The following is a 22,223-nucleotide window of genomic DNA, read 5'->3' as shown; positions in this document are numbered from 1 at the left end:
TCCCAGCTTTCCCACATCCCCTCCAACATCCAGTATTTTTCGTTTCTGTTATATGTGCCACTCTGATAGGTATGAGGTGATACCTCAGAGTCCTCTGTCTTTGAAGGCTGTGTTAGTGAAACACAAACATGTCTTACTTCCCACCAAATTGGAAAGTTTCCCAGCATAGGTCTAGTGATAGTGAACGTGGCTGCCTCGCTCAGGTTTGGAAAGGTTCCTCACCAGATCAACCACTAAATAAGAACTTTTACACAATATAAACATCATAACTAAGGGGTGTGTGTGTGTGTGTGTGTGTGTGTGTGTGTGCAGAGCTGGGACTGGGATTGGAGGAGGGACTACAGAATTCACTTTAGTGAGATTCTGCATCTTTTCAGTATGCTCCTGTGATATTGCGCTTAAGCTCTTCATGGGTAGGGATGATACCTTCTCCAAACCTTGTATTTCCCTCCAGTGCCAAGCCTAGGCTCTGCAGACAATAGTCACTGTTTTTCACCCTGACATCCCATCTCCTGCTTTTCTAGTGTGTTGATATGAAATTTACAAAGTATAACCGAGGGTCCCTGAGCCTCCCCTCTTAGCCACTCTCTGCCCAAGCTCCAGCCTCTGCCTGAGGCTCAGGGACCCAAGAAGCAAACTTCTTGGAAATTTCATACATTTAGGCATTACTGGATGTCAGGCCTCCAGACGTCTTGGTCCTTCTTCCTCCTCCTTTTTTCTCTTTCCTCCTCCTCCTCTTCATCCTTCAGCTTTCCTTCTGTTTCTCCTTCTGGCTCACCTGAAGTAAAGTCTGTACTTTTTGGGGAAGGGAGACTCCTGGCTCTCACACATGTGTAGGAGTGGGACAGAGAAGGTTGCGTTGGTTCTTCTCTGAGTCCATGTTTTTCCCCATCTGTACAATTAATTAGGGCAGGCATTCTTTCACTTTGCTCTTTGCACACTCGCTGACTAGCGTGCATTAGGCCCTTTAAAAATGTGTGGCATTACAATACATTGCCTTCCTTCAGGGGTTCTGTCCTGTTGCATCACTAGAGGGCTGTGAAGTGAGCGATAGCCCATTGTAGTGTTCCGAAGACATAAGGACCCAAGAATCAAAGGATCAAAGATTGACAGGGGAAGGTGACCTCGGAGGTCATTCACTCCGACTCCCTCATTTTGTAGAGGGGAAAACTGAGTTTCAGGGAGGGGGAAGTGATTTCTCACACTCCCATAAATGAAAATGGCGAAGCCCAGACACAGACTAAGCAGGTGCTGTCTTTCCAACTCCATCCTCATCTGAGAATCATCAGCAGAAGTAAGGCGATGGAGAAGAGAATTCTGAGAGCTGTTGGGAAGACCTTGGGAGATTCCCGACCAAATACTTCGTATAGTTTAGGATAACAGCTTCACTTTTAAGGAGAGAAAAAAACATTAAAAACTCAAAACAAAAACACCAAAGTATTGAGACTTTTAAAATAATATTTATTTGCATTTTGTTGTAAAAACTAGTTTCCCTTATAACTTCCAAAATATACACGTATAAATAATGGAAACTGTAAAAGTCTGGAAGGACAATATTACAATTCTGTCAGTAGCCTTTTTTGAAAACAGAAAGGTTTTGGGAGTAGAAACCACTGGGTTTGCCCACAGCTGAACCTAGCCTATTTCTGTCCACTGATCTTCTGTCAAAATTGATACTTGCTCCAACTAAGGTATCTCATAATGACAGAGGAAAATGATAAGGCATAATAGGGAGGATGCATTGTCAGTGAAATGTTACCTCTAGGGTCCTGAGCTCAGCTCAGCCCTGCCTAACCAACTAGATCAGGCTGCTCCCCGGGACCATTCCAGCCCACCTTGAAAATCTCTGCTGCTGCTGCTGTCATTCTGTAATCAGGCTACTCTGAAGGGTTCCTAAACATGGCTAGGAAGGAGCAGGTTTAGGATGGAGGAAGTGAGACTGGGGAGGGGGCAGGAGGAAGGCATTGCTTCTAAGAAAGGACATTAATTCCTAAGAAGTTAATGAAAATAACTCAGACAAAAAACCGAGGCCCCCTGTATTTTTTATGCACCAGAAAGATCATAACATCTTCCTGGGTTAGAATGGGGAGAAAAGCATGAGCAAACAGTGACACTCCAAGGGAAAGATAGACTACGCACCTCAGGGCGCATGTGGGATATCTCACTGTATTGGTGGCTCCTCTGGGTGCCTGTGCTGTTGCTCACTTTGTATATCAGGGGAAGTTTCTTCAGGCGATGAAAAATCCCTAGGTTATATCAGGGTTTGGGGTGATGAAGATAAGGCTAACTTTAATTGGCTATGCAGTACTTTAGGTCATCCAAGATCCCTGGAGTTGCAGGTACAGGTTTGCAGGTCAGTCTGTGTTCCTCTGAAGGATCTGATCCAGTAGTTGCTAGAGGGTGGAGGGAAAGAAGTCACAGTTCTGAGTCAGGATCATCAGGGGAAGGGGGTGGGCAAAGCCAGACAGTTTCTGGAGGATTTGTTACCTTTTTAAAGACTTCAGCGCGTAGTCGATTACTTTGTAAAATCACCCTTTTCTTTTGTTCTTCCTTCTTCTTTTTCACTTCAGGCAAGTTATTATAGATTCTGAAATACAGCCAGAGAGTGGGGGAATAGACCTGGGAATCAATCCATTCCTGCATGACAGTCACTGGGGCAGGAAGTCAATATGGTGGCGCGTCTAAGTTAGTGCTGTCTGTAGGGGGACTCCCTCTATCAACACATACTGCAACTTGGGATCATCCAAATAGTGCTGGAGGAGACCTCAGGGATCTTCTAGTCTAACCCCTCATTGTGCAGATGAGGCTTACTGAAGCCCAGAGATGTGAAATGAACCCACCATAAAGAGTTTTGTGGGGATTGGAATCCAAGTCCTCAGGTTCCAGACCCAGCATGAAGAAATGCTTTAGGATCATGTATTTAGAGTTGGAAGAACCTTAGTGGCACAAGCCTAACACTCTTATTTTACAAATGAAGAAACTGAGGCACAGAGGGGTTGGAACTTGCCCACGATCAAACAATTACAAAGTATCTATGATATATCTAAACTCAAATCTTACAGATTCCAAGGGCAGCACCCTGTTCACTATGTGACCTTTCTGCCATCATACTACCTTAGAGAAAAAGCAGCTAGTGGGGGGTGCCAGAGTGAATAGAACACTGGATCTTCATGAGTTCAAATCCAGTCTCAGACACTTATTGTGTGACCCTGGGCAAGTCATTTAACCCTGTAAAAATGAGCTGGAGAAGTAAATGGCAAACCACTCTAAGGATTTTTGCTAAGAAGACCACAAATAGGTTCATGGAGAGTTGGACATGATTGAACACTACCTTAGAGAAGTGAAAAGACTTGTCCAAGGTACCACAGCTCATAAGGGTCTGAAACCAATTTGAACCTAGCTTTTCTTGATTCAAAGCCTACCAACATGTTGCCTCTTTTTAAAAAAATTTAATATTGAGGCAATTGGGGTTAAGTGACTTGCCCAGGATCACATAGCTAGTTAAGTGTTAAGTGTCTGAGGCCGGATTTGAACTCAGGTCCTCCTGAATCCAGGGCCGGTGCTCTATCCACTGAGCCACCTAGCTGCCCTATGTTGCCTCTTACAATAAATAATAATACAAATTTTAAAGGGAAAACATGTTTTTCTTGGCTAATCACACATTGTTGAGATAAGAAAGTCTATGAAAACTATTAGTGTTATGACAAGCAATAGCCGAATTGTGTGGTAAGAGGGGTAAGACATCGACTCTGGGGGAAAAGAATTAGGCTTCCAATCTTATTCCTGTTATTTATTAGTGTGTGATCTTGGCCAAATCCATGATTTCTTTGGGACTCAGTTTCCTCATTTATAAAAAGAGGGAATTGGAGTAGATGCATTTTAAGGTCCCTTTCATCTCTAGAGATAAGTTCATTTCTGTCTGCTTTTTCTTGGGTACAGACTCCCAGAGAACTACACATTTCGACCAAGCAATTAACCCATAAACAAGCATTTATTAAGCACGTCCTATGTGATAGGTACTTGCTAGACTCTGGGGATACAATTTCCAAGAATGCAAAATAAAAATCCCACTTCCCAAGGAGGTTACATTTTGATGGCAGAGACCAAAAAAAGGACATGTGTGTCTGAATACACACAACACATATATATGTATATGTGTGTGTTGTATGTGTATATATATTTATATAGGTATATATATTTATAGCCTACATGGAAGTAAAAAATAGTACAAATAAATGCAAACATGTGGATGAATTATTCAGAGCACAGGAGAAGGTTGAAGAGATGGATGAAAGGATTTATTTAATGTGAGAGGAAATTAATTTAGAAGCAACTTCATGTGTTCCCAGTATCCACTGAAAGAGATCTAGAGCCTCCATAGTAGAAAGGGCACCAAATCTGAGGTCAAAAGAAAGTTGAGTTCAAACCCCTAATAAATGCTGGTTTGGTTGGTTGATTGAATTTAGGACATTTCCTTTGTCTCTCTGAACCTCAGTTTCCTCATATATAATACAGAAGATAACCCTACCCCACAGAGTTATCATAGGGAAAGAGATATCAGCAAAGATGGTACCACATCTGGGCGGATGTCTCTTCATACATTCTACACAAACCGGTTGCCCTGCCCTTTCCTCAACTCGGCATTCCACCCCTAGTCTCCCTAACTTTGTGTAGGCTCTTCCTCTCTCTTCACCTCTGTTTCATCAAGTTTTGGATTGTGGGACCTCCCATCTGAAGTCTTTCTCCATCTCCCCAGTAGTGGTCAGTGATCTCCCTCCCCTCAGATAACCTTAGACTTACTTATCTATGTGCATATCATCTCTGCCCACTCAAATGTAAACTCCTCAGGGAAGGCACTGTTTCTTTTCTCTCTTTGGATCCCAAGAACCCAGCACACAGTAGGAGTTTAATGAGTGCTTGTTGGATCGAACTGAAAAACGACCTTCCAGCTGCTGAGCTGGCAGTGTTGCTATGTGCGGAGTGCTCTCTAACTCCTAGAAATGAGGGCTTTGGCTGTCGTCGTCATCACTGTCATCTCCTTGGCAATGTTTCCAACCCCGTGGCACTTTGGAGGAATGTGCCAGCTTGCTGTGGCTCAGACCATTAATGGAATGGGCAAGTTCATCCTCCCTCTCAGTTAATTACCCGCAGCCTCATTGCAGATGATCAAATTTCACCAATTACCAAGTAAACAATTTAACTCGATAAAAATCAAAGGGTAGTGCCTGAAAACGTGTGTTCATTTTTATTAATGCAGATCGGTGCACTATGGATTAGGGGTAATTATTATGATTTCTCATATTGCTGCATAGTTTGTCAGACTAATGAAATTTCAGTAACAAGAGCTTTCCCTCTGGTGTTCCATTATTCAATCCTCCCTCGGAGGCAGCCTGAATACCAGGTGTTAGGAAAGATGGTGGCAAATCGGGGTGAATTCCTAAGGTGAGACTCCTGGGGAAGTGCTTGGGACCACAGGACTGTTTTCTCAAGTCACCAAGTCAGCAAGGCCTGAATCTGCTTCCCAAGCTTGGTGTGATGGGGCCAGGCTGTGAGCTGCAAGAAGGAGTGCAGCAGAGTAACCTGCCTCCCATATGGATCAGACTTCTGAGAATATTAGGGCAGCTTGGTGGTGTAGTAGATAGACCATTAGACCTGGAGTCGAGAAGATCTGAGTTCAGATCCAGCCTCAGACACCTACTAGCTATGTGACCCTGAGAAAGTCACTTGTTTGTCTGCCTCAGTTTCCTCATCTGTAAAATAGGGGACACTATATTACAGAGCTGCTGTGAGGAGATGATATTTGTCAACCTTAAAGCATGATGCAGATGCTAATGCTTTGGTTGTGATGATTTGGGCCCTCCTATTTGCTCCAAACTTCAAGATTAATTCTCAAGTGTTGGTCTTTGGCTGATTTCGAGCTTTCAATTGTGAATTGTGCCACCAGGATATCAGAAGGAACTGGGGAAGCTGATCCTGGAGAAGAAAAGAATTGGGGGCAACAGGGGAGCTGCCTCCAAGTGCCTGATAAGCTTCCCTGTCCCATGGAAAGGGAATGGGATTTGTCCTCTCTGCCTGAGAGCAGAAGGAAAAGCATATGTGGAGCTTGCCCAGGCACAGGCAGACTTCATGTCAGGAAACACCTCAGAATTAACTGTCTATCAGTAGAATGAGACGCTTTGGGGCTGAGTGGGCTTTCCCTCACTGGAGGTCTGTAAGCCAAGGATGGATGGTCCCTGGTTGGATCTGGAGCTGAGGGGCTTTACCCTTTGCAGGTAAAGGAGGAGCTCAATGACTTCTAACCTATTCAGGGCAAATGGGAACTTTGGCCCAGAGCTCTGATTCTGAATCAGAGTGTGGCTCTCCAAATCCAGGTCTGACCATATCACTCTTCTGCCCAAGACTTTTGTAGCTTCCTAGTGCCTCTGGGATAAAACACAAACTCTTTTTGTTTGCCCATCAATGTCTACCCCAAATCATTTTGTATCTATTTTGTATTTGTTTATCTGTGTACATGTTGTGCCTTCCCAGAAGAATGGAAGCTGGTGGAGGGCAGGGAGTGCTTCATTCTTATCACCATCGATCAGCATAGCACCTGGTCCACAGCAAGGACTTAATAAAGCTTGGTGAAATGAATCCAATTGAATGTGAGTTGCATCAAGAATTTCTCAGAACCCAAGGATGGGCTCCAAGTTAATCTAAGACCTGCCCCATTCTTCAGATTTGTTTTGGAGCACCCAGCCACACTTTGCTTTGCTATGTGAGAGCTCAGAGCAGCTGGAAGACATATCCCTGATCCTACTGGCTTGGTACCCCTGGAGGCAATAAGGTACCCACATTCTCCTGCCTGCCCAGGCTGGAAGAAAAAGCTGTTCGTTAGCAGCTGTCATCAATCCCAAGGGATGCAGGTGTGTAAAACACATGGGCATCCCCTGAGGGCCATGCAGAGGGAAGTCTAAGCACAGTTATTCCATACCTTTTAGATCTCATATGCATCTCCTTCTCTGAAATGCACCTCTCCTTCGGCTTGAACAGGTTATCTAGAAGTAAATACACATGAAGCACCAATTAATGCCACTGAATCATGCAGACATTGACAGAAGCTTCTCACTAGAGGGATAGTCTGAGCCTTGTTCTTAGTCATTTCTAATTCCATGTAGAGTCGAGTCTGTTGCCATGCAGACTGCCAGAGAAGCCAAGGGGGCTCACCCACCATGCAGAGGATGCCAAGGAGACCATCCACGAAACCCTTCCACAGAACTCCGCTCAGGCACAGCACCCTGGGCTGAACAGAAAACTGCCCTCCAGTCTCGCTTGGGCTGAAGAAAAGTAGGGCTTGCTGCGATAAGGGCCCAAACATGGCAGGACATGAGATTTAGAGTCAGAGAACATGGGGTTTCCATCTGGGCTGTTTTGAAGCACTTGCATCCTTAAGGAAGTCTCTCTGGACCTCAATTTCCTTCTCTGTAAAATGAATGAGTTGGTCCATTCAAATAGGGAACTATTTGAAATGATGCAAAGAAATTCATTAAAGCTCATTGCCTTTGATCCAGGAATCCAACCAGGGCATAAAAAGCCCCAAGGGAATCAAGGACGGAAAGAAAAACACAAAAGAAACAAGTCAAGGACAGAGAGAATGACACAAAGTACAGCAATATTGTGATATGGACTTTTTTGAGGTAGCAAAGAAATAGGAAACAGAGTAGAACCCCATTGATCGGGGAATGGATAAACAAGTTGGGTGCCCTAAATTTGATGATTACTGCCTCATAAAAATAGCAAATATCAAGAATTCAGAGACACGTGGGAAGATTTGTATGAACTGAGACTAAAATAATACCAAGAAAACAATATATACAATTATCATAACAATGCAAATGGGAGGAATACTAAAAGGAGGTAGAAATCTGAATAATTGTTAAGATAGATGGATATGGATATAGTTATAGATATAGGTATGGACATAGACATAGACATAGAGATAACACAGTGATACCAAAATCTAATCCTGAGATCCAACAGTAGTGAAAATGCCACTTAAGTGCCACCACTGTTGGCTCTGAGGTTTAGATTTTGGTACATACATATGTACATACATATAGACACACATATAGACAGATATATGTGTGTGTGTGTATATATATATATATATATATATATGTATGTGTGTGTGCAACAACCACTATTTCTCCTTATCTGATATGACAAAACTGAACAGATAAGATCTCTCTCTCTCTCTCTCTCTCTCTCTCTCTCTCTCTCTCTCTCTCTCCCTCCCCCCTCCCTCCCTCCCTCTCTACCTACCTACTACCTGTCTATCTCATTGGCTTTGTCCACATCAGGTAAGAAGAAATAGTGCTCATTGCACATGACCATGAGGACAGCTGGGACAGAAGCTTCCTGCAGAGGAGGATATTCAACCACTAAACCGTAATGGAGAGAGGCATTGCCATCCCCCAGAGCTCACATTAAAGCGAAACCCAAGGTAGACGGAGTTCCTGGGAGATAAAAGCCAACATGGAAAATTGCAGTTGTGGAATTAGCATAATTTTGATTGAGTTGCAGGCAGGGATCACTGGGAAAGTAAAAAGCCTGCTACCCCATTCGTGCTCTTGTTTTCTTTTAAAGAGGGAAAGAAGCGAATGTGAGCCATTTCGCCATTGCATTGTTGGTTTCTTCAGAATCTCCGCGGCCCGCCGAGCAGCGGGCTCAGATTGGAATCCTCTGCACCGCAGCCAGCTCTGCTGAGGGGGCCTCTTAGTCCCTTATTAGTTGCCACATAACTAGAGGATCATGGTGTGTGTGTGTGTGTGTGTGTGTGTATAGGAGGTGGGGGAAAGTGGGGGTGGGGGAAAGGCTCCTCTTTCAGCACCCTCTTCCCATGCCCCTGCCGGGACAGTTCTTGAGAGGGTGTTTCCCCTTTGGCAGCTGCCCAATTGGGACTTCGCTGAGAGTCGGGGATGAAGCAGCAGAGGAAGACAGGGGGTATTTGCGTTTCTCTCACAGAGGTTCTGCTGTAACACTAGTTACTCTATATTTGAACATACTTTGCTAACCACAGAAAGTCACAACAGAGGGGAAAGTATGTTCCCAGGTTGAGAGATTATTTGGCATTCGGAGCCATAGAAAACATTTGCTTTGGAGGCCTTGAGAAAAATCCTTAGAGAGAAATGACTTGCAATTAAACAACCCAACCCAATCCCCAAAGCCTTCATTGAGTGCCTACAACTGTGCTTAGCCATGGGAGATGCCAGACAAAACGAAGAGTCCCCACATTCAAGAAACTTACATTCAACTAATAATACTGAAAACAATGCAATTGAGTATTTTTAAATCTCCTACTACATGATGGACTTTATGAAAGACAACAGTGAAGAAGTATTACCTGACGCTAAGAAGCTTACATTCTGTTCATGAGTTAGCATTCCATGGTCATTCTTTAATAGTATGTATACACTCTGCCCTCCAAAAATAAAGAGGGTCAAAATAGGTTCCACAAAAGCCTCAGTTTCCTCTTCTGTAAAATGAGAGGGTTGGCCCGGACAATTTCCGAGGTCACTTTCAGCTACAGGTCTAGGATCTTATGATTGGAGGGAACTTTTTGAGGTCTCTGGTCTAGGGTGTGGTGGGGAGGTGATCTCATTCCATACACTATAAACTTGGCCTACATGCCAGGCAGACCTGGGTTTGTCTCCATTCGGATACTTCCTAACTGGGTAACTCTGGGCAAATACTTGACCCAAGCCTCAGTTTTTTCAGTTGTAGAGTGGGGATTTCTATTTCACAAGGGTGCTGTGAAGAAAATACTTTAGAAACCTTAAGGTGTTAGGGATGATAGAGGAGGTAATTATCACCAACTCTAATTCCCTCTTTGCCAAGGTCTTAAAGGAAAAGCCTACTTTATAGAAATATTCAGTTCTTATTTAGCATAGTACCTGTCACATAGTAGGCACTTAATAACATAATTGCTAACTGATAGTTTTATCAAATTAAAAGTGAGGATGAAAGAGACTTTCAGGGGTGCATCAATCAATCAATCAGCAAGGATTTATTAAGTACCTTCTGCATGCTGAGCACAGGAGATACAAAGAAAGCTAGAATAAGTCATTGGCACATTTTCCAAAGGAGACTCATGTGTCCAAATTCAGTGAAAAAGAGGAAGAAGGAAGTGTGTTGTTGGGTTATACTTTCTCTTATTATTCCAGGCAGGTGGAATCTCCTTTTCATAACATTAATGGGGTAAATGACCAATTTTTGTTTTTCTGCAAAATCCATTTTTATAGCATGACCTTGGTCTCAAGCCCACTACTTCATGAAAAATATAGTCGCCATCATTCTTTTTTTTTTTTTTTTAGTGAGGCAATTGGGGTTAAGTGACTTGCCCAGGGTCACACAGCTAGTAAGTGTCAAGTATCTGAGGCCAGATTTGAACTCAGGTCCCCCTGACTCCAGGGCCGGTGCTCTATCCACTGCACCACCTAGCTGCCCCTCACCATCATTCTTCCTGTTTGGCAAGGTCCTCTTGAATTATGACTTGCTCTTCAGCTCAGCCCACATAAACAGCCAGGGGCCAATGGCTCAGGGTCCCTCTGGCTGGCCAAGGGCACCAGAGGATAAAGACAGGAGCAAAGTGAGTGAACATGATGGAAATGAGAAGAACGATTGAGAAATAGCGAGGGATGGTGGATGGAGCCCTGCACTTGAAGTCAGCAAACTTGGATTAAAAATCTGCTTCAGACACGGACTACTGTGTGATGCTGAGCAAGTCACTTTAACCCTGTGAGCGGCAGTTTCCTCATCCATAGAATGCGGATCATAACAATCCCTACCTTATGGGGTTGATTCTGAGGTTCACGTGGAACGTCGGTAAATTAGTCTGTAAAGGATGAATGTTATTATGATGGTAACTGAAGCTGCATTGAGAGCTGTACAGAAGCATGGGAAGGCAAGGGGTGGGGCACGGGCAAACATTCAGCCTAAGGGCCTGACATAGTGGATACCTAAGAGCAAGAAGGAGGAGGGATGAGGGAGGCCTGGCTGGCCATCGGGTCTCCTCCTCATTGAAATCCCTGGGGCATGTTCTAGGCTCACAACCCACAAGCACTGGCAGGTCGAGTACCCCAAACTAGCTAATACTGTTTTTGTTAAGGGTTTACCACATGGCAAGCACTGTGGGAAACTTCTAAGTTCTCCAGGTCACCTTCTGGTCAAGGGGAAGGAGAAGATGGAGGTCTCCCAAGGGTCCTTGGCTGGAACGTCGCCTTCACCAAGTGGGTCTGGACTCGAACGCTGGAATCTGAATGGATAAGTAATTCCTGCAAGCCCCAGCGATAGTATGGTGGAGTCACCTTTGCCAGTCCCAGGGACTTCTTGCATGGCAGTATCTCATTTCACCCAGTGGCTTGGCACACTCCACTACTTTCCAGCTTGATTAACTAGGTTAATTCACACTTAGTTCAGTGCCTTTTATTATTGACTCCAGGGGAGTTTTCCTCTGATTAAGGTTGCTGCTCTAAGAAGGGTAGGGTGATTAATCCAATGGATGCTCCGGCCTCTGTCCTCCTATCTCCAAAAATAAGTTAAGGCGTCGCATCCTGTGCAGGCCTTTCCTGAGACCCCCAGTCATCAGTGTTCTCCTCACATTCCCAGACTGCCCTGTATTTGCTCATCAGCGTCCCTGTGGTTTCTTCCCACAAGTCTACACAGTACTTGAGCAGGAGATCATTCTGTTTTTGTTCTGGTACCTTTTGTGCCTAGCACTGTGCCAGGGTCCTAGTGGTCAATCAGGGACCACTCGGTGAATTGAATTGAGTTAACTCTCCTCCCCAACACTGGTCTGGATTTCCTAAAACACTTCATCCAACTTCCAAATGTAGGTGCCACAAGATGGCCCTTCTAATGGGATGCACCTTGGAGGATGGATGGGAGCGTGAGGCTTCTGTAAAATGCACTTACTTGTCGAACCACCACAGCTGTAGCGTCTGGAATCAGATGACCTGAAGCCACTCCCAGATCTGCCTGGACAAGGCCATGGGTTTTCTCTTCTGGGCCTCTGTTGCGGGGGTTCTTAACCTTCATGTGTGTGTCATGAAGCCCTCTGGCCTTCTAATGAATCCATGTGTGTGTGTGTGTACTTAGAACATTATACATATATATATATGTGTGTGTGTGTGTGTGTGTGTAATGTCTACATATATATGTATATATATATATGCAGAATAATGTTAAGTGCATAAAATACATAGGATTCCCAAGGAAACCAACTATATGGAAATATAGTCATCAAAATACTAAAAAAAAAAAAGTTCACAGAAATCATTCCTTCATTTGTAAAATGAGGTATTTGGAACCAGAGGGTCTTTTAAAAAATAATTAATTAATTGTTTTATTTTATTTTTTGCAGAGCAATGAGGGTTAAGTGACTTGCCCAGGGTCACAAAGCTAGTAAGTGCCAAGTGTTTGAAGCTGGATTTGAACTCAGGTCCTCCTGAATCCAGGGCTCATGTTTTATCCACTGTGCCACCCAGCTGCCCCCTGGACCAGAGGATCTTAAGACAGTCAGAGCCACCAGGAATAAGGAAGTGGTAATATCAATCCCCCGAAACCCACCATTCTCTCTACTGGTGAGAACACATCTAGAGGGTTGTGGTCAGTTCTCGGCATCTCAGGACATTAATAAGACAGCCTGTGCCCAGAGGAGGACAATCAGGAAGGTGAAAGGGCCTTTTGTCTTTGCTATGTGAAGATCACTTGAAAGAACTGGGCTGTCTCGCCTGGAGAAGAGAGAATTTGAGGAGTCGAGTAGGGCGGGAGGGGGATGTGAGAGGGCTCTTCGAGGACAGGAAGGCCTGATGTGGCTGAGGGTTCAGAAGTGTTCTGGGTGGCAGACTCAGGGTCAGTGGGTGAGAGCGTAGAGGGCAGGTTAAGCCGACATCAGAAAACTCTTCCTCACGCTCAGAGCCGCCCTTCTGGTGAAAGGCAGCCTGGGGAGTGCAGGGCTCTCATTGACTGCAGGCCTCCAAGAAGGGGCTGCCTGAGCCCTTGTTGGCTAGGTCCCAGCTGGGCTCTGGTTAGACCGGACGGCTGCCGAAGTCCTTTGGGCTCCAACATCCTACAAGCGCCCTTCTAGTTCTAGAGCTGGGATTCACCCCCAAAGGAAAGAAAAGAGCACAAAGAAAAGCAAACATTCTTGTGGATTTTCTTTTCCTAAATAGAAAATCCCCCAGTGCTGTGTACTCGAAGATCACCAGGCTGTTCATTAGGAGGATTTAAAGGGCCATAAACAGCTGGTGGCCTTGTCACTCCGTAATTCCATCACGGTTTTCCAGATTTAAATCCAGTTTGGGGGGCATTGTTTCCATTTGGTTCTTCGCAGTGGGGTCTCTCATTCGCTCTGTGTCGTCAACAACCGAGGAGTCTATTCTGCACTAATTAGCCCTCTTGAAATTAAATAGTGCACGTCGGCCAGGCTGGGAGACCGCCTGCCTCCGAAGGACTCGTGATCAGCAAATGTTTTGCTGGGTAAACATTCTCATTTTCCCCAAATCACTTGCAGCACTTGGTGAAATCCTGAGCTCTCGGATGACAATGACAAATGATAAACAAGTTGTTTGAGAAGATGAGAAGGTAAAGGGAAGCTGTGCAGATGTCTGCATTTAGATGGAAATGCTGCCGCCGCCAATTATCTTCTTGACATACGCTGAGCACTGAAGTCTCAGTAGCAGCGGGTGGGGGGGTATGGAAATTTTACACCAAGCCTGGAAGGGTCTGACCTTCTCCAAAATCGTTCCCTTCCATGGGGACAAGGGAATGGAGAATAGGGAATTCCAAAGGAAATGAGATTTCTCCCATGGCACTGAAGACTGATGCAGAGACTTGGCACTCATGGAGAGTCTTTGTATGGCCAGAGCCTGGCACCTGAGAGATATTTAATAAATGCTTGTTGATTGACTGACTGATTGGTGAGGCTAGTGTGAATCATTCCCAGCCAGGAATCATGGACATTCTGGTATATATGTCTGCCCATGGAATAGGGCCACAGTGGAATCTAGCTCAAATCTGAGAACATTTCTGACCTAGAGCTGGAAGGGATGATGGAGGTCATGGAAACTGACTGAATATTTCCCAGATGCCCACAGTCACACAGTAAATGACATAAGTGGTATTAAACCCGAGGCTTCTCTCTTCAAATCTGCCCCCTCCCTTTTCAGCTACAACATGAATTTAAAGCTCAGTAAATAATAGCAATTAATTAATGATATTAATAGATTGCATTTGACAAGTGTTATACACACATTATTATCTCATTTGCTCTCCCCAATATCTCTAGGAAATAGGTGCCATTATTATTCTCATTTAACAGATGGGGAAACCGAGGCCATGAGACATTAAGTACCCATGGTCACACAGATCCTAAGTATCAGAGTCAGGATTTGAACCCAGGTTTCTTCTAACCCTAAGTTTAATAGTCTTTCCCACACGGATCACTGCCTAAAAGTGTTCATTGGATTAAACTGAGAATGTAACACACATGAGTCAGGGTGGGGAGTAAGGAGTGAGGAAAGGAGGTGATAAAGCAGAAACTACCAGGATCCTGAGCCAGATGAAAGCCTGAGGATTCCACTAGAGACAGGGGCACTAGAGTGCCTTAAAACAATAAGAATGGGGGCAGCTAGGTGGTACGGTGGATAGAGCACCGGCCCTGGATTCAGGAGAACCTGAGTTCAAATCCAGCCTCAGCCACTTGACACTTACTAGCTGTGTGACCCTGGGCAAGTCACTTAATCCCAATTGCCTCACCAAAAAACCCCACAAAAAACAAACAAAAAACCCAATAAGAACAGGGGACAGCTAGGTGGTGCAGTGGATAAAGCACCGGCCCTGGATTCAGGAGGATATGAGTTCAAATTCAGCCTCAGACACTTGACTCTCACTAGCTGTGTGACCTTGGGCAAGTCACTCAACCCTCATTGCCCTGAAAGCAAGCAAGCAAGCAAACAAACAAACAGAAAGAACCAAGACTGATTATGCAACAACATGGTGGAAACTACAGATTGAGCATCTACTGTAGATTTAGAAAGCTATCATCAGGTGGTGAGAATCGTACACCAGAACCAAAAGAGATGGCAAATGCTTGTCCTGGGGACACCAACTGCAAGATATCCTTTAGGATTCAGTGAATGTGCTGGGACTAGAATGTTGTCACAGACCCATTAGCCTAAGCCTCCAGACAAACGAGTGATGCATAAAATGTTAAGAAAATTATTTGAAATTGATGCCATCTTATCTTTTCCTTATAGTCCCCGACATACATGGAATGAAAAGCTTTCAAAATAAATCAAAACCACATGGGAAGAGAAGAGGCACGTGTCACCCTCAGGGGATCTGCACTAAGGATGCTTCCGGTGAGCCCCAAGAGGATGAACCACACCCAGTTACTCTTACTCAATTATTAAACGCAACCATCTTATCTACCTGTGGAGTGGTCTGGAGGATATTGAATAGAAAAGATAAAAAGTGACACAGTCACTCATCCCAGGACCTTTCCTATTTGATCTCCCTCAGAAAAAATGAGGAGGGTGAGATAACAGTGATGATGGTGATGGAAATGATGAATATCAACATACACATAGTACTTAAAGATTCTGAAGCACTCTATAAACACTTTTATTCAATTCTGCAACAGTCCTTTTGAGGCTGTCAAGCAAATAATATCCACAATTTACAGATGAAGAAATTGAGGTTCAGAGATTCACAAGGGTTGTTAAAGGTAACTCAGCTAATAATTGGCTTCGCCTGGCCTCAGGCATTCTTGCTCAAAATTAACTGTTATTTTCATTAAATTACTGTGACCTCACCAACCACTCTTCATTCTGCATTGTTAGAGGTTGCATTTGGGCCTTGCTTGCTTCCTCCTCACCCCCTTAAAAAAGCAAGAAATTTGCCAAATAAAATAATAAAAATGGCAATAAGAACATGAGAAAAAATTCCCTACAGGGCTGTTTTCTAACAGAAATTTTTAGAAAGCAGAAGGCTGTGCTCCTGATCAAAAGAAAATTTAATAAATTCAAAGACCTTAGTTATTAGGGGAAAGATGTTGACACAATGGCTGGGAGAACCATTTAGGAAAGAGGCAGAAATAAATTTAGACCGACAAATCACACCATCCACCAAGACATGCTTCAAATAAATATGCCCTGGATATAAAAATTCATATCATTAAAGAAACTAAGAGACGCAAGGAATAAATTACCTTTCAGATGTATGGGGTGGGAAAGTTTTGCTTAAGAAGCAAAAGAGGAAAGCACAGAAAATAAAATGGAAAATGTTAATTAGACACAATTAAGAAAGTTTTTGCACACGCACACAAGATTACTGAAATTAGAAGGGAAACAGGTAAGGGGGGAGATCTTTGCAAAAGGTTTCTCTCTAAAAGGTAGTAGTTATGGTATTTAGCATTTATATATTATTTTAAGGTTTAGAAAGTGCTTTATAAACATTATCTGATTTTATCCTCACAATAGTTCTAGGAGGTTATCATTATCCCTGCTTTATAGGAAACTGAGTCAGACAGCAGTTAAGTGACTTTTCCAGAGTCACACAACTATTAAGTATCTAAGGTAAGATTTGAACTCATCTCTTCTGGACTCTAGGTTCAATGCTCTATCCAATATGCCATCCACCTGCTCCTATGTTGATATATATGGTAAAGTTCTGAGAAATATATATATATATATGTATATATGAATGTACACACACACGTTCATGCAATATGCATATATGTCTATGCACATGTGTGTATATATCCACACAGTACAAATATATGCATATACATATATGTGGGATTATTCACACTTTCTAAGTCTGAGGGCTAATTCAGGAATGGCGAAAAGATGTGAATAGGCAGATTTCAGAGGAAGACGTTCAGGCTATCAACAATCATTAAAAACTCTAAGGAATTAGAAAAATGCAAACACAGAGACTTTGAAGTTCCACATCAGACTCATCAGACTGGCAAAGATGACAAAGGAGGTAAGTGACAAATGCTGAGGGGGCTGTGGGAAAACAGGCATAGTAATGCCCTGTACTGGCAGAGCTATTTCTTGGTCCAGTCATTGTGGAAAACAGTTGGGAACCATCCCCACAAACTCATTAAACCGCATTCCCTTTGTTCCAACAATATCCCAAAAGAGATGACAAAAAAGGAAAAGGAAACGGATTTCTATGTGCACAAATATTTAGAGCAGCTCTTTTTGGGGGGGAGCCCCAAATTGGCAATTAAGGGGGTGTCCTTTTGGAAATGAGCTAAACAAATTATGGGATATGAATAGAATGATATAGTATGCCATAAGAAAAGGTTAGTTTTGGAGGAAAGTAGAAAGATGTCTACGAAGTGACAGTGGAGTCAAGTGGGAAGAAGCAGAAGTGAGTTTACACAATGACGGCATAGAAAAAATAAGCATAAAAAGACTTTAGCCTTTATCAGTGTAATGATAAACCATGGGTCCAGGAGACTGAGGATGAAAGAGAATCCAATAAAAGTAAACTCAGGGAATTTGGGCAAGGGCCTAGAAATGGGAAAGCAGGAAGAGCCTGAGAGAAGACTCCTTAAATGAGTGTAAACAAAACAAATCACAGCCACTAAGCACTGTCTTAACAGATCAGAAAAAATCAATACAAATTAATTAAACGGAGGAAAACAGAAACTTCACAATTATAACCTTAAACGCGAATGAATTAAACTGCTTAATAAAAGGAAAAAGAGAATGAGCAAATGAATAAAAATTCCCAACAATTTTTGCACAAAAATATTCACATTTAAAACATAAACAGTGAAAATGCAGTGGTAGAAGAAAATTTATGATGTTTCATGAGCCTACCCCAAAGCAGCATTTACAAGTATGATTTCAGTTAAAGTAACAATAAAAATTGATGATTTCAAGAGACATAAATAGGAAAACTACGTTATGCATAAAGGTACCATAGGCAATGAAACTATCATCACTAAATTATATATATATATATATAATGTATATATGTATAGATCAAGTGAGTATCCAAAGTCTTAAAGGAAAAGCCAACCAAACTGCTAAAAGTCAATGATAGTAACACACTAATTGTAGAAAACGTTAATATTTTTCTTTCAAAACTGTCTAAATCTAAAAGAGAAACAAACAAGAAGGAAAATATAGAGCTGAATAGACTGTTAGAAAAATTAAATTTGAATGACCAAGGGCAACTTCTAAATAGGAATAATAAATAATATTCATGTTTCTCAGAATCATTGGCACCTTAACAGAAATTATAATGTGTTGGGCAACTAGGTGGCACAGTGGATAAAGCACCCGCTCTGGATTCAGGAGGATCTGAGTTCAAATTTGACTTCAGACACTTGCCACTTACTAGTTGTGTGACCCTGGGTAAGTTACTTAACTCTCATTGCCCCACAAAAAACCCCAAAATTATGATGTGTCACGATGTTCACTATTATAAAAAATACAGAAAAATAAATACATGTAAAAAAGAAGAAATGGTAAACCCATTTGTAGGAACCATGACACAATAAAAAATGTGAGCAAGAAATACAGACCTAAATGAAGGCTGAGAATCACATCCTGAATAATTGGTGAGTCAGAAACAATAAATATGCAGTTAAAGCATACTTCAGGGAAAAATATGTGTGAAAAACAGATAGAAAAAAATTAAATTGAACGAGCTATTTTAAAAAACTAGAAAATCAGCAAACATTCTCAAAATCAGCACAAAAGAAACCTTAGAGTTTAGAAAAATAGATACAACAAAAAATAAAAATACTACAGACTTGATAAATAAAAACTATTTTCTGAAAAGATTGAACAAATCAACAAAGCTTGATTTGTTGATTTGACAAAAGAGAGAACGATTAAATTATCAAAATAAAAAAGTAATAATAGTCACATAGTAAAAATAGTAATAAATGTAGATAGTACCTACTATGTGCTAGGGACTGTGCTAAGCACTTTACAGTTATTTCATTTGATTCTTACAATAACCTAGGGAGGTAGGTGCTATTATTATCCCCACTTAACAGATGAGGAAACTGAAACAAAGAGGCTAAGTACCTTGCCCAAGGTCACACCGCTATTGTCTGAGGGTGGATTTGAACTCATGCCTGCCTGACTCCAGACCCAACACTCTCGGCACTCTGCCGCCACCTAGTGGTGGGGGAAAGGGAGTGTTTCTGCCAAACTCCATGTAATCTGTGTAATGCTGCCAAGTGACTGCTGTCTCTGTTGAAAGTTAAAAGTAGTCTCCTTTCAGAAGAGAAGAGGGCAGCTAGGTGGCGCAGTGGATAGAGCACTGGCCCTGGAGTCAGGAGTACCTGAGTTCAAATTCTGCCTCAGACACTTAACACTTACTAGCTGTGTGACCCTGGGCAAGTCACTTAACCCCAATTGCCTCACTTAAAAAAAAAAAAAAGAGAAGATATACTTCCTACATAGCAGGTTATCAAGCAAAATGAAATGGCATTTGGACTTGGTAAGTGTAATATCCTTAACTCATCCTAAGGAAAGAGAGAGCCAGAAGACTTCAATCCTGAAGCCAAACTGAACCTATGGAGGTAGCTGATCCTGACAAACACCTTGGTCTCTCCTTCCAGGAAGACACACAACAGGGTGGATAGAACTGGATGAGAAGAATGCCTTTAAAACAAGGAATGCTGGGAAATGTGAAAGGGACCATGACAGATTTGGAAAGCTGTCCCAGCCAGAACTTCTAGTGTTGATGACACACAGCACTCATCACCTGGGGAAAATTATAGAAAGAAGAACCTTTCCTCATTGAGAAGGAGGAAGAGGATTGAGATACACTCTCAGAGCACGGGATAAACGCATCAAAGCCAGCTGAAATGCTGTTAGTCTGAAGTGATAGGACTTCACGGAGGCGCAGGAAAGGCTGGTTACAGGCACGCCTCACAAGGTCTGCCCAGTCTAGCTGCAAACAGCACACTTCCAGATGGAGCCCATTCAAGAGGGGACTCCAAAGACCCTTCTCAGGACAAACGCAGCCGAAAGTGTGTCAACCGCAAAGCACAGAACAAATGGCTTTGTAGGGGTGATCGGGAGTCAGGTAATCACCGCCAGAAATCGTGGAAGGGGAGCAGCTAGGTGGCGCAGTGAATAAAACACTGGCCCTGGATTCAGGTGAACCTGAGTTCAAATCCAGCCTCAGACACTTGACACTTACTAGTTGTGTGACCCTGGGCAGGTCACTCAACCCTCATTGCCAAGAAAAAAAAAAGAAATCATGGAAAGGTGCCCCCCAAGATTAAGCTCCTCCCCCCAGTCTCATCGTCATGCTGATCCCTCCTCCCTCAGCCTTCTCTACCCTCTGATTGAATGGTTGCAAAGTAGAGTACCAAACTTCTCTCAGTAACTTCCTTTATAGGAGGCAGGACCCTGCCTAGTTGGCTCACTCCACTCAGCATCTTCTAATCAGCCTGGCTTCAACTTCATAGAAAAAGAAGTCTACCGCCACCCCTTCGGTCGGACCTCCTTTTCATGCTTTGCCTCCCTCCTTTACAATGTAAACTCCTTGAGCGCAAGGACTGTGTTTCTTTTTATTATTTATATCCACAGGTCTTAGCACAGTGCCGGCACACAGTAGGTACTTAATATGTCTTCTGGATAGTTTTTCTTTTAAGAAGAGCTCTCTTTAAAGATGCAGGGATGCAGGGCTCAGTGGCTGATGCAGATCACGCAAGGAAACAGTAAAAATGAGGTAATACATCACGGAACAATGTCAACATTTACTACCTATTGAACACCTAACAAGGTGTGACCTTTTGGTAAGAATCACACATTAGAGATTCACTATCTTTCAAGGACGGACTGACATGTAAGTACTCCTTCTATAACCTCGTTCTACAGACCCTAAAACAGGGAACTCGACTGCATAAACTTACTGTTATTAGACCCTTATCACACAGCAAATTGCTGCCCACAATCACTTTTATGTAAGACAGTGAATAAAAGAACTTAAAATATAACATAGCCCATTAAAAACTTTAAAATAGCAAGTTGGCTAGAAAAGCAATTCTGACACACTCTAGTATGCACCCAAAGTTTGGGGAGACAGATTCTAATGGTAGGTAGGTTTCCATGGACTACAATTCTGAAGAGAAAGTTACTCCATAAGCAAGAGAACCCTGGAGAATGAAATCCAGAAGACACAAAGAGAAATGATTCTAATGAGGAGGTGAAAACAGGAGCTTATGGAATCTCCTCATGGAGCTGAATGGAGGAAGTAGAGGTGTTGGTTTTATTTTATTTTATTGCTACGGGGTCATCCCACCTTGCAGGGTTTGTGATGAACATAAGTAAACAGATGGTATGGAGATAATTAGAGTTTATGCACCAAGATGTGTTGCAGAGAGTAACTAAGTAAACATATACCTTGATTTTTAGTGACTTCAATGCAACAGTGGTCACAAGGGAGAACGGTGAAAAATATGTTGGAAAATATGGCTTGACAGGCTGGAACACTGGGCAGAATCTAAGAAGGTGAAAATTAATCGGGATAAATGCAAAGGCAGAGAATTTCAGAGTCAGGAGGTGCCTCAGTAGCCACATCATGGAACCCATCCCTGAAGCCCTCCCTCTAAGTCCTTATCCAGCCTCCTCCCCTTCCAGGGTCACTGGCCCACACTGTTCTGGGGTGATTCTAATTGTTGAAAGCATTTCCCTTAAATCAAACCTAAATTTACCACAATGACCCTTGGCCTGCCCAAGGAGAAATAAAACAAGTTCCATCTATTTTCCTTTATATATAGGATGGCTCTGAGACCCCTTCTGGCTCAGAGATGATGTGGTTCTGCCATTCTCTTTACTTCCTTTGAGAATAAAAATATAAAGACCCCAACCAAGAGATTTGTTCATTTCTCAGAAGTCTTATATGGGCATATTATAGGAGGCCCTAGATCTGACCAGTTCTGAATGTCATCATGTTAAATGAAACTAACTCTGTCTTAACAGATGGGGAATGGCCAGGTACCAAAATGCCATGTCAGAATCAGTTACCTGTGCGGAGGGAGGACAACTGGTTAGACTAACAGACAAAATCAACACCAAAAGAGAAAGATGAGGGTGAGAAAAAAATCACTGATACTGATTAAATAGCTCTAAAGCAACCCATTCAAACAAGCTCTTGATTCTGAAAAATGGGGAATGACTGGGGAGTTGGGAAAT

The 22,223-nt window shown here is 42.8% G+C and overlaps 1 protein-coding gene across 3 annotated transcripts in view; it reads right to left on the bottom strand.

Moving 5' to 3' along the window:
* Positions 1-1,469: 1,469 nt before the first annotated feature.
* The window catches only part of C2H10orf90 (chromosome 2 C10orf90 homolog), a 251,954-nt gene continuing 231,200 nt past the window's right edge, over positions 1,470-22,223 (bottom strand). For all 3 annotated transcript variants that reach the window (XM_043986524.1, XM_043986525.1, XM_043986527.1), the window contains 3 exons: positions 6,974-7,037; positions 2,488-2,587; positions 1,470-2,393 (listed from right to left, as the gene is read on the bottom strand). In XM_043986524.1, the coding sequence (XP_043842459.1) occupies positions 2,355-2,393; positions 2,488-2,587; positions 6,974-7,037 (203 nt within the window). In that variant the 3' untranslated portion in view covers positions 1,470-2,354. The remainder of the gene's footprint in view (positions 2,394-2,487; positions 2,588-6,973; positions 7,038-22,223) is intronic.

The sequence above is a fragment of the Dromiciops gliroides genome, chromosome 2 (assembly GCF_019393635.1).
Source record: "Dromiciops gliroides isolate mDroGli1 chromosome 2, mDroGli1.pri, whole genome shotgun sequence".
Classification (NCBI taxonomy): Eukaryota; Metazoa; Chordata; class Mammalia; order Microbiotheria; family Microbiotheriidae; genus Dromiciops; species Dromiciops gliroides.
This window is presented reverse-complemented; position numbering and strand designations above follow the sequence as displayed.